This window comes from Bos javanicus, chromosome 21 (assembly GCF_032452875.1).
Source record: "Bos javanicus breed banteng chromosome 21, ARS-OSU_banteng_1.0, whole genome shotgun sequence".
NCBI lineage: Eukaryota > Metazoa > Chordata > Mammalia > Artiodactyla > Bovidae > Bos > Bos javanicus.
Window position 1 is genome coordinate 60962079 of NC_083888.1, and position 12539 is coordinate 60974617.

At 37.5% G+C, this 12539-nt stretch overlaps 1 protein-coding gene across 14 annotated transcripts in view; it reads left to right on the forward strand.

Annotated features, from left to right (window-relative positions):
• VRK1 (VRK serine/threonine kinase 1) overlaps window positions 1-12539 on the forward strand; it is a 157647-nt gene that overhangs the window by 124947 nt on the left and 20161 nt on the right. For 13 of the 14 annotated variants that reach the window (XM_061395266.1, XM_061395265.1, XM_061395267.1 and 10 more), the window contains 6 exons: window positions 726-834; window positions 954-1046; window positions 3390-3522; window positions 4312-4432; window positions 4730-4788; window positions 8428-8606. In XM_061395266.1, the coding sequence (XP_061251250.1) occupies window positions 726-834; window positions 954-1046; window positions 3390-3522; window positions 4312-4432; window positions 4730-4788; window positions 8428-8606 (694 nt within the window). Of the gene's footprint in view, window positions 1-725; window positions 835-953; window positions 1047-3389; window positions 3523-4311; window positions 4433-4729; window positions 4789-8427; window positions 8611-12539 lie in introns of all 14 variants that reach the window. The other variant, XR_009732178.1, reaches the window with a different exon arrangement.

Below are 12539 nucleotides of genomic sequence, written 5' to 3' on the forward strand. Positions count from 1 at the left end.
TTATTGAGTCGTGGAGTTTGGGTGCTGGAAAAGACCTTAGAAAGCGTGAGGCCCTACTGGCTTGTTTGACACCTATGCAGATTGGGGCCCAACCAAGAAACGTGACTTGGCCAAGGTGACAGTTGGTTTTGTGGCAAAACTGAAAATCTCTATGTTTTTCTGGTACATTTACTATTCCCCAAATCTTGTCTGTCGAGTACTTAGTATACAATTCTTTTATACCATTTAAGCAGTTTTATTGCATTTAGCTTTTGTTACAGCATCTCTTGACAGTCTTGATTTTAACAGAATGTTAATACTGCTAAAATGTCCCTTAAAAATAGAGAACAGTCACAGACAGGAAGCTGATATCCAGAAGTATAAATTAACTTTAACTATGACAAAAATCAGTGATATCAGCCTTACTCAGATTATTTTATTATCTTTACTGTAAAGTGTCTGTTGTCTTCTCTCTGTGGGTGTTTTTTCCTTGCAATGAATGCTGTCTCACGTAACTTGTTGAGACCAGGAGGCCCCTAAGATAAAAGGCAAAACCAGTACAGCCCTTGCAGCTCTTGAGATTTTTCATTGGAAGAACTAATTTCAGATGTCTTTCTTTCCTTTCACTTTTTACTTTCTTACTAAACATTGCCTTGAAAAATATTACTTTGAAAGGAGAGTAGTCATGGCAAAGTAGGTTTTCCTGAGTTACATTCTGTTCATTGACTTTTCTTGTTTGTCTTTAGTTACAGATTTATGATAATAGATCGCTTTGGGAGTGACCTTCAGAAAATATATGAAGCAAATGCCAAAAGATTTTCTCGGAAAACTGTCTTGCAGCTAAGCTTAAGAATTGTATGTGAGCTACATTCTTCTCGTTTTTAATCCAGTAAAGGCTAGTTGTGTTGACGCTTGGTCCTCTGCTGGTTGGTGTCAGGTACTGCATTAATTTATTGTATATGATGCTTTCATAGCTGGATATTCTGGAATATATTCATGAGCATGAGTATGTACACGGAGATATCAAGGCCTCAAATCTTCTTCTCAGCTACAAGAATCCTGACCAGGTAGTTTTATAACTTTAATTTCTACTGTTTAACCTGTTGTTTGAAAACAAATACAGTTGCTATGAACTTTTGAACCCATGCAGAAGTTTTACTTTTTGAAGTAGATATGGTAATAATAATATTTCTTCTTGACACTTTTATCTAGTTAACATTCTACATTTTTGATGCGATTTGTTGGCACTTTATCAAGTTGGCTATTTTGCCCTAAATAATATTCAGAAGAAGTACTTGTGATACAAAATGAATTTCAAATAGCTATTTGGGGGTGGAAGCTTAAAATTACATAGTGCACCAATGAATTATGTTTGCCTGTCTGCTTTGTCGTTTTTTTTATTTCCTTTGTTCAAGAAATCCATCAAATGTAAGTGTTCTGTTACTTGGAAAATTTGGTCTTTAACATGTTGATTATTGAAATCAATTGGTTTACAGAAATATCTTAGCTGTCTAAATTTGTATAGGGTTTGGAATTGAAATATGCATTTTTTTAAGCTTATTACATTCACTTTATAATTTTTACTTTTTAAGGAAAATAGAAAGGCTGATGTTATTATACCTTTATTTGGGTCAATTTAGTTGGAGTTAGAGGGGTTTATAATTTTCCTGAAGCTGACTCCATGATTTTGGTAAAAGTCAGGTTTCAGTTCAGTTCAGTCGCTCAGTCGTGTCCGACTCTTTGCGACCCCATGACCCGCAGCACACCAGGCCTCCCTGTCCATCACCAGCTCCTGGAGTCCACCCAAACCCACGTCCATAGAGTTGGTGATGCCATCCAACCATCTCATCCTCTGTCGTCCCCTTCTCCTCCTGCCCCCAATCCCTCCCAGCATCAGGGTCTTTTCTAGTGAGTCAGCTCTTCACATGAGGTGGTCAAAGTATTGGAGTTTCAGCTTCAACATCAGTCCTTCCAATGAACACCCAGGACTGATGTCCTTTAGGATGGACTGGTTGGGTCTCCTTGCACTGCAAGGGACTCTCAAGAGTCTTCTCCAGCACACGTTTAGTTGAAGTTGAAGTCTTCTCCAGCACATAGTTGGGCCTCTGTGTTTAATCCGTTTTATGTGTATTCTCACTTCTTAACTTGAGCTTGTATAAGAAAGGGACACTTGGGCACTTTAGGTGTGTTGAGTCAGTATACTGTACTTTTTTCTTCTTTGTCTTAGGCCTGACTTTGACTTCCTCTTGCTTAGCTTTCCCTTTCTCCTTTGGCTCCCCTTTCTTTTCCTGTCCTCCCCTTCCCTCTGTCTGTTATGGTGGCTGTAAGGAGCTATGTAGGTACCACAGAAGGAAGTTGCTGGTTAGAGCAGGCTAATGGAGAAGTCGTAAAGGCAGCCACAGAATTTCCAGGCAGCTTACTTTATTTGCATTTAGGTTAAAAATAAGCAAGCAAACAATACACAGCTAAGAACCTGAATGGTAAGGATTCCGTTAATTGAAGTAGACCAGACTTATGTAATAAATACAAATATAATTTCTTTCTACAGTTGACTAAAACATGCTGCCTTTTGTTCAGGTGGAAATATTTTTGCAGCTTGGCTATCCTTTGGGCATATGCTTTGGATGGGATAATTTTTTTAGTATTAGATGTATGTGCTCAATCCAGACCCATATTTTTACTTCACTTCCCTCCTGTGACCAGATGCATACATCTGCGAGACAGTTACCCGGAGTTGGAGATGTAATATGTGGCTCTGGGACAGAGGAAAGCCAAATTTATTAGCTTTGTATGCTAATCAGATGTACATGTATATTCCCATAGATATGTGTATACATTATATTAAAATTTAGTTTTAATTATGAAGACTTGACTTTAACATATACTATTTAAATGTACCCAAGAGCCTCATCTAAAAGATCTTCAGGTCATCATTATAATCTTGAAAATATTTTTATGAAGTGAATCGATACTTGGTTATTCTATAAGTAAAGAGAGGAAAAGCTAACACGCCATGTGCCAGCTGAGTTAGCACTTGCACTCAGCGTGTGGCAGTTGTATCGCAACAAGTATTGATGGTTTACTCTGCTCAGTTTTGTTTTCGATGCCATAAGAAAAAGTGTATGATTTATGATCCTTGCTCAAATTGAGGAGACAAGATTATTACAAGTAAAGCACATACTTGCGTAAGGAAGTCAGGTGGTATTACCTGCACTGTAGCTACGTAGGTCATTTAATGTTTTTCTTTAAATAAAAGGTATTTCACAATTAAGTACTTGATGTTGTTCGCGTGTTGGATCAAACGTGGGGTGTTATAGTGTGGCTTTGTGGGTGAATCTGCCCTCCAGTGACAGTATTCTGTTTCTGAGCTTTACAGGCTTTAATTTATCTTGGTGCTTGGACATTTATAGGTGTACTTGGTAGACTATGGCCTTGCTTATCGATACTGCCCAGAAGGGACTCATAAGGAATACAAAGAAGACCCCAAAAGATGTCATGATGGCACAGTTGAATTCACCAGCATCGACGCGCACAACGGCGTGGGTACGTCTGAGGCACCTGAACTAGAGCTGCAGCACCAGTGCTTTCCGTTGAACCCCTGCACGGCTCTTCATCCTGCACCAGTAGATAAGCAGACGGATCAGAACTGAAGAGGCAGGATAGGGCGGGGGAAGGAGAGAGAGCTTAAGCTCCTGCATTTGAGGGACAGGGCACCTCTGTTCTCTCCATCTTCCTCTCACCCTTCCGAGGTCGTGACGGGTCAGTGGCGAAGTAGTGCAGTCAGCTGCAATGAGGCCTCTTTTGCTTTTCTTTAGCTTAATTGGAATGCTGGGGGCTTTCCTCCATAAAGGTTTGTGTTTTCTTATGCAGCTACAACTTTGTAACCAGTAGACTTACTTTGTCACCCATTCAGCTGGCCTGTTTCCTCAGCCATCGTTTCTTTTTTTTCTGTGTCCAACACTGTGGAGGAGCTAAAACCCCCTGTTCTCTGGGCCTCTTAATACCTTGCAGCATTTTTAATATCTTCACATTTTCCATGGGCACTGTTAAATGTGTCATTGCTTTATAATTTATTTCGTAGACTAGTAGTCTCAGTTTGAAACTGTAGAGTTTTGCCAGTTTGGGTTATAAAGTAAATTATTAGTTGGAGGTAAATGAGTTCTTTGATACTGCCCAGTATTTGGTGTTTTTTTTTCAAAATGGAGTCAAGATTGTATGATGAAAAAGAAGACCATAGGGTTGACTCTTTTTTTCCTTATTGCTTTAGATATACCTGAAATTCTGCCTTAAACATCATTTCACTGTGCTGAATCTGCTTCTTTTGTTTCACAGCACCATCAAGACGCGGTGACTTGGAAATCCTTGGTTATTGCATGATCCAGTGGCTTAGTGGCCATCTGCCGTGGGAAGATAATTTGAAAGATCCTAACTACGTTAGAGATTCCAAAATTAGGTAAAGGAAAACTTAGAGTAAATTATTTCGGGCAAAATGATGAGGCAGATGTTCGGTCAGAACTTCTTTACGAGGACTATTGCTTTAACGGACACTAATGTAGAAATAAGAAAGGGCTTGTTTAACAGTAAGATTCCTTGGGTTTCTTTTTGTTGAATTTATTTGAGAAGAATGTTCGTAAGTGTATTTAGGATGTAGCACAGCGCTGCTTAATGTGCTATTTACTGTTACTAAGTATTAATAACTTTCCATGGCATCAAGCATCAAACAATGACTCATTCTTTTAATTTTTAACAGATACAGAGAAAATATTGCGAGTTTGATGGACAAGTGTTTTCCTGAGAAAAACAAGCCGGGTAAGAAAAGACTTCTTCAGTGTTCATAAGGATTTTATTTTCTGAGAGGAGAAAGCTCCTGAGGTCCATAGACTAACAACGCTTAATGTAAGAGCTTCGGTATTGTTAAGTGTAAGCGTCTCACTGGGGCCTGCTCGCGTTGGCCTTTCCACAGGTGGGCCTTACTCACTTGTTATTCAGCGCTTTCAGTCAAGGAACCAAATTTCATTCAGTAATGCAGCTGTTTTCTTAGTTGAGGTTCTGTTTTGTGCCTCAGACTCTCCTAGGCACTAGGGATCAAAATAAATAAAAACTCCTGTCCTTGTGAAGCTCTAGTTGGGAAAGGTAGACAGTAAAGGAGTAAATTGCACAGTTTATTGCATGGTTAGTACTGTGGCAAAAACATCAAACACAGGAAATGGAATTGAAGAGATGGGTGGGTTGTTACTGTAACTAGGGTGGCCTGGGACGGTCCTCCTGTGGAGGTGCCATTTGAGCAGCTGTGGGAAGGAGATGGAGTGAGCTCTGGGGAGGAACGTGTCCCTGCGGAAGGACCTGAGTGCCTGCTGATGCCTGCATCTAGGCCATCATGGGCTTTGGCTTTTACTTTGAGCAAGAGTGCATGAAGTGTGGAGGAAAGGAGGGATGTGAACTGTCTGTCTTTAAGGGAAGTCTCTCCAGCTCCTGTCTTGAAGATCGACTGCTAAGGAGGCAAGGCCAGGTACAAACAGGAGCTAGTTAGAAGCCTCCTGCCATAATCCGAGCAAGGGAAGTAGCAGTGCAGGTGTGAGCAGTGGTCAGTCTGGATATATTTAGATCTTTTCAAGCCTTTGCTCAGTTGTCTCCAGGGAGGTCTACTGTGTGAGCTTAAGCTCCTTAAATTTGCAACCTGTCAACCACATCTGGAAATGGAGTGTTACTGCTTTTTCAGATTTGCTCCCTGTTGCCTTCTCCCAGTCACCAGCCTTTCCCTCTGGCCTAATGAATCACTAGCACAACTTCCAACATCAAGGATTTCTCTTTGAACTATATGGAAATGGAATCATAGAGTGAACTAAACAGATAATTTCACAAGGGCAGGGATTTTTAACGTTCTAGTTTCTGGTGGCGTTCTTTTTCTTTCATTCAATACTGCATGTATGAAATTCATTCCCATTGTTAACATTTTTTAAATGTTTTTATTTATTTTTTAACTTTATTGAGGAATAATTGACAAATATAATTCTATAATGTGATGATTTGCTATGTAGGCATACCTCATTTTATAGCGATTCACTTTATTGCACTTTGCAGATGTGTTGCTTTTCCTACTAATTGAAGGTTTGTGGCAGCCTATGTCGAGTAAATCCGTTGGTGCTGATTTTTCCAACAGCATTTGCTCACTTCCTGTCTGTGTCAAACATTGTGGTAACTCCCACAATATTTTAAGCTTTTTCATCATTATTATACTTCTTATGGTGATTTGTGATCAATGATATTATTATTGCAAACAATTATGACTCACTGAAAGCTCAGATAATGGTGGGCACTTTTTAGCAATAAAGTGTTTTTTTAGTTAAGGTATGCACGTTTTTTTAGACATTGTGTTATTTCACACATAATAGACTACAGTATTAGACATCACTTTTCAATGCACCGGGAAACCAGAACAGGTGACTTGCTTTATTGTGATACTTGCTTTATTGTGGCGGTCTGGAGCTAACCCGAGGTGTCGTCTGAGATCTGCCGGTACATGTAGACTGGAGAACGATGAGCATGATTTAGCACCGCTATCACCTCGCATAGTTCACAGTGTTAACAGCGGCCTTTCTTGAAAAGACCAGCCTTGCTCTGTGATGGCACCTTTGTGTTCAATCACGTGCGAATCTGTGAGTCTGTTTCTGGGCTCTTTCATAGTAGTTGTTTTTTTTTTCTGTTCTTGGGGCACACTGTCTTAATTACTATAGCTTTCTCTGATAGTTTAAGTCCTCTGGCACTTTTTCTTCTTTAAACTTGACTTTGCTGTTTTGCATGATCCTTTGTATATTTGTACATTTTAGAATCACCTTGTCAGTTCCACACATGTCCTCTCCCTCTGTAACATGCTGAAATTTTGAGTGGAATCGCAGGGACTCTGTGGACTAATTGGGGAGCATTGGCATCTTTATATAATTGATACTTTATGGCTTTCATTTAATTTGGTGTCAGTTTCTCTGACCTGTGTTTCATAGTTTCCATTTGGAAAAAATCTTGCCCATCTTTCATTATATTTGTTTGTAGGTATTTGATGCTTTTTGATACTATTGTATATGGTATGTTTTTATTACTTTTCTAAATGCTTGTTGCTAGTGTATAGAAAGATTTTTAAATACTTTATATCCTATGATCTTGTTAACTTTACATATTGGTTAGAAGTTTTTTAATAGATTTCTTAGGCTTTTCTACATGCACTCATGTTGTGAATAAACCGTTTTGCATCTTCCATTCCACTCAGTGCTGTCTGTTTCTTTTCTTGCCTTACTGCACTGGCTAAAAACTGCAGGACTTTCAGGCAGCATGGAAACGGTACAGATGGGCTTCCTTGCTGTTTTCTTCTCTCAGAAGGGAAGTCCAGTGTTTTATCACACTTGGTGACGTTTGCTTTTGGTTTTCTGTAGATCCCCTTTATCAGATTAAGAAAGTTGAAAGGAAGGATTTTTGTTTCTTTTTTCTCACGTACCTAAGTATTTAGAATCATGCTTGACATGTGGTAGGTACTTAAAATGTCTGAATGAATGAATGAATGAATGCGTGTGTAGCACTGACATAATGTCTTGATTTATTGAATGTGGGAGGAGGATTTGAAGAACTGGGAGAATGGGATTTTCTATAATTCAGACAGAAAAAACGCAGGGTGAGCAGGTTTTAGGGGTTGGTCAGGATTTTGGATTTGGTTGGCATGTGAGATGCCAGTTACACAGCCAGTATATGAGTCAGTGGAAGTCAGTGGGTATACAAGTCTGGAGGTCAGTGGAAAGGCTGAACTGGGCATATATATGTATGAGTCATTAACCCCAAGATGGATTTTTAGATGGGTGTTGAGAGGTGCTGATCTTGACTAGTAAGATTTCTTTTTATGGGTTTGGTTCTGCCTCAGTGTCCAGTAGACCTTTTATCATTTACAAGTTGGTTTTTCTCTTTTATGGGACAATCACGGCTTCCTTGTGTTTCTTTTTTCAACCTGATTTTCATGTTTTATTTTTCATTTACCCAAAAAATGCAGCTGTCTTCTCTAGAACTAATGGCTTCTGTGGCAAAAAAAAAATTCTGGCTATGATATTTATTGTACTTAAGCACATTTTACTTCATAATGTTTATTTTAGGTCCTTTTAAAAAGTAGCTTTAAAATTATATTAGTAATTGTTTTTATATATATTTAAATGTCAAGCTTGTCTTCTTTCTTATTGTCAGAATTAAAAGACGTTTTTTGCATTGTATCTAAAAATACATTTTTTTATTTGACTTATCTGACAATTCCTGAATTCAGAAGCATACTTCCAATGAAGACGTGATAGAAAGACATATTTAACAAGCTATATATTTGCATTCTAATGTTACTATAATTGTGGATCATTTTCTTAGAAGAGGTAAATATGTTGTATTTATTATAAAAACTACAAAATAATTGTGTTATTCTTTTAGATGAAATTGCTAAGTACATGGAAACAGTGAAATTACTGGATTATGTCGAAAAACCTCTTTATCAAAAGTTACGAGATATTCTTTTGCAAGGACTGAAAGCTATAGGAAGTAAGGATGATGGCAAGCTGGACCTCACTGTTGTGGAGAATGGAAGTTTGAAAGCAAAACCAGTGGCAAAAGTGAGTTTTGTTATTGAATTTTCCTTTGGGTTTCCTGTGACTGTTTGCAACAAATATAGGCAAGTAAATCAGTAGCTCAGTAAAGAAAATAGCAGATTGCTCTGCAGTCAAATATTTATCATCATTACGTAAAAGCAAACCTTTGTGATATGGAAAAATACATAGAGGGTTTTAGAAAAATGAGTATGTGTTTCTTATGTCCGGTAGCAAGTTAAGAAATTCCCCGAACAAGTCTAACTTGGGATACTAGTATCTGGCAGAGCAATTTGGGTGGGGCGCTCAGTTCACATTCTGTGTGTCCACATTCTGTGTGTCCTTTTCTCCCATGTCACCCCTTTCGGTTGATCCTGTGTTTCACTTTTTCCTTGTTCATTGGTGTGGTCCCACGTATTTGCCATTTGAAAATTGGTTTTGAAAAATTATCATTTGAAAATTGCATTTGAAAGTTTCCTTATTTGTTGGTGTGGTATATTTCCCATTTAAACATTATTTTGCTCTTTACAGAAATGTCACTTCATAAAGTTGTATATCTGTATATAAGAAGATTAATTTTTTGGAAAGAAATGTTAAATAATAAACCTATGGTAGAAGTATTGTACAGACTTGTACATAACCCCTGGTATCACTTTAAAATTCAGATTTTAAGGTATACATTATCTTACTGGTTATTTTTAATAATTATTGGTTAACTTTTTCCTTTTTTAATCTGAAATTGTGTTGCTTTTATATGAAAAAGGAAGACTACTTTTAGAAGAAAAATATGTTTTTACATTATTGACTTTTAATTGTCATTAACTCTGTAAAATTCCAGTAGACTTTTTGAAAGTCTCATATTCCAAACTATGAGATAAAGAGTTAAAAACAGATTTTCTCCCTTTAGAATAAACAGCATATTAAAAGTTTTTCATAATTTTTTTAATTTCAGAGGAGATAGGAATTTTGAAATTGGATCATTAATTTGACTTTTTTGGCTAATAGTAGATTTCTTTATAATTTCATCACAGAATTTGGAATTATACATATGCATCTATATATACATCTTCTTGCTTTCATAAGTTTTGTCTTAATTGTACCTTATTCCATTTTTGTGGTCAACAACCATGAGGAAAAACATATCCAGTTTTATGTGAAGAGGATAAATTGAAGGCTGAGTAGAATTCTTCAGGAAGGTGGTAAACTTAGAATTTGCATATATGTATAAACATATAGCTCACATCCTGCTCAGGACAGATTTTTGTGCATTAATATTTATAGCTGGCTTCTGTAGTGTTTTGCTCTAAAATTTTGCTGATTGAAAAATAAAGATCTCTGTAGTCCTGAGAACTTGTCCAGTGCCATCTCCCTTCCCTGTGCAAATCACTGTTGTTTGTAACTACATGCTAGAGAAAATTTTGTTTCCCCAGGTTGGCTGACTTCACAGCTGAATAGGTCAGTCTGCTGCAGAGCTAACATCTGTGACCTTATAATTCTCTTGTGTCCTTGGATAGTTCAGAAAGCTGGAAATTTCTTGTTAGATCATCCCCTACATGTATAAAGCTTCATTTAGGGGAAGAACATGAATAAAAAGCTGAACTGTTAGGTTTCCTTCATTGGTTTGCTGCCCTTTTTTTTCCCATCTCAAAACTGGCACAAGACTGTTTTTGTATTGAAAAGAAATTAATCAAAGTTAAGATTAGGTAAGATCCTGAAGCTGCTTGTTCGGCATTTAACTGTAGATTAATTGTTGATTTTGTTAGCCTTTTGTTTTTTATTTGTAAAGTGAAAGAGTTAGTTTTTGTTTTTAAGCATCAGAACACTTTCTTCAAATAAATTGTAAATATACCACATCTAAAACAGATAAAAGCAAGCTTCATCCAACTTTTGAGTCTGAGGACTTCCAACAAGAGAAAGCTTTCTTTTCTGAGAAATTAGTATATTCCATCTCTTTTTTAGGAACATGTGTTGAAATTCCTCTTTTTTTTTGCTCTGGTTTTCAGAATTTCAGAGCTGAGTATAATGCTTCGTCATAGAAGCTGTATTAATCCTTATAATTGCATATTTATTCTTTATTCTTTTCCTTTGTCATAATTTTTTAAAAAACTTAAAGTGTACATTCTTTGTATTTACGACACTCAAATCTCTGACAGAGAAGGCAGTGGCAGCCCACTCCAGTGTTCTTGCCTGGAGAATCCCAGGGACAGAGGAGCCTGGTGGGCTGCCATCTATGGGGTTGCACAGAGTTGGACATGACTGAAGCGACTTAGCAGCAGCAGCAGCAGCAAATCTCTGAAACAGATGAGTTTAATTCAATGTATATTTCTCTTTATATTCCTAAGAGATAAGAGTTGTTTGTTTGTTTTTTTAAACCTATAAGAATTGGTCAGCAGTAAAATGAAGCAAGGCTTCTATCTAGTATTTTATAGCCATGCTTGATTGTGGTACAGTAAATTTGGAAAGTGTAGTGAAATACGAATGTATCCACTTGTAACTGTTTTTGGTCTCGGTAACCTAAGGGTTATTATTTAAAGCACAGAATTTTGGTTTGACATAAAGCTGAAGTAGAAAGATACTAAGTATTAGTTTCTCCTTAAAAAATACTGCAGCCAAAAATTTCAACTGTTGATTAGAACTGGCACTTAGAATCTGTCGGTATAGTTGCAACAGTTACTGGATTCACTGTGTACTCTTAACTCACCTTTCAGCAATTATGTGTGGGGTCTAATTTATGTACCTGATCTAGGCTAGGTCCCCGGGGCTACAGGGATCAATAACATGTAGTTCTGTCCTTAAAGAATTTCTCCCTGTCCCATCTGGGTTAAGAACAGCTTAATTTACTGGAAAGAACTCAGCAAGTTAAAAGACATTAATACCTCCATTAGCTATTTTTTTATAAGGTTTTGATTAAGTTCCTTGCCCAAGCCAACAAAAAGAGCTGTTCATTAGAATCTCTTGGGTCTCATCCCTGGAGATCTGCTGACTAGGTCTAGAGCATGGGCCTGCAGTTTTTTATTTTCAAGCAGTATATATTGTTGCTCCCTATAAGTGATGTCCAAGTACCCTTTTTTTCTATTTCCAATTTTTTGTTTTTCTAAGTTATGTGATGCTAGTCGACCTTTCCATAGTTCCTCTGAAAAATCATTAACCATTGTTAAATAAATAATAAATAAATTCCTGCTGGCGCTCAGCCTGGAACATGGTACAGAGGACTGAACAAGAGCAAAGAAAGGTCTTCCAGCTCCCATCAGTGGCCTGCAGCTGCTCTGGTGGACAACTTCTGTCTCTTTGATGTGATCACACCTCAGCATCATTAAATTTATACCATGTAGCCTATAATTGAAGTCAGATTGCTCCAATATACCATCTAAATTTGGTGAAGGTCTGTCTGGCTGTTTTTGTATGATAGAATAGCAGAAACTGTATTTTAATTATATAAGTTTAGATTGTTGCAGTTGATACATTTCTTTGCTTTTTAATGGTAGTTTGCTTTTAAATCTATATCTAAGTGGATTTGGTGTTTACTAAGAATTTCTTTCCCTATAAATCCCATTCAGTTCAGTTCAGTCGCTCAGTCATGTCCAACTCTTTGCAACCCCATGGATGGCAGCACGCCAGACTTCCCTGTCCATCACCAACTCCCGGAGCTTGCTCAAACTCAAGTCCATTAAGTGATGCCATCCAACCATCTCATCCTCTGTTGTCCCCTTCTCCTCATGTCTTCAGTCTTTTCCAGCATCAGGGTCTTTTCTAAGGAGTCAGTTCTTCACATCAGGTGGCCAAAATATTGGAGCTTCACCTTTAGCATCAGTCCTTCCAATGAATATTCAGGACTGATTCCTTTAGGATTGACTGATTTCATCTCCAACACCACAGTTCAAAAGCATCAATTCTTGCACGCTTAGCTTTCTTTGTAGTCCAACTCTCACATCCATACATGACTACTGGAAAAACCATAGC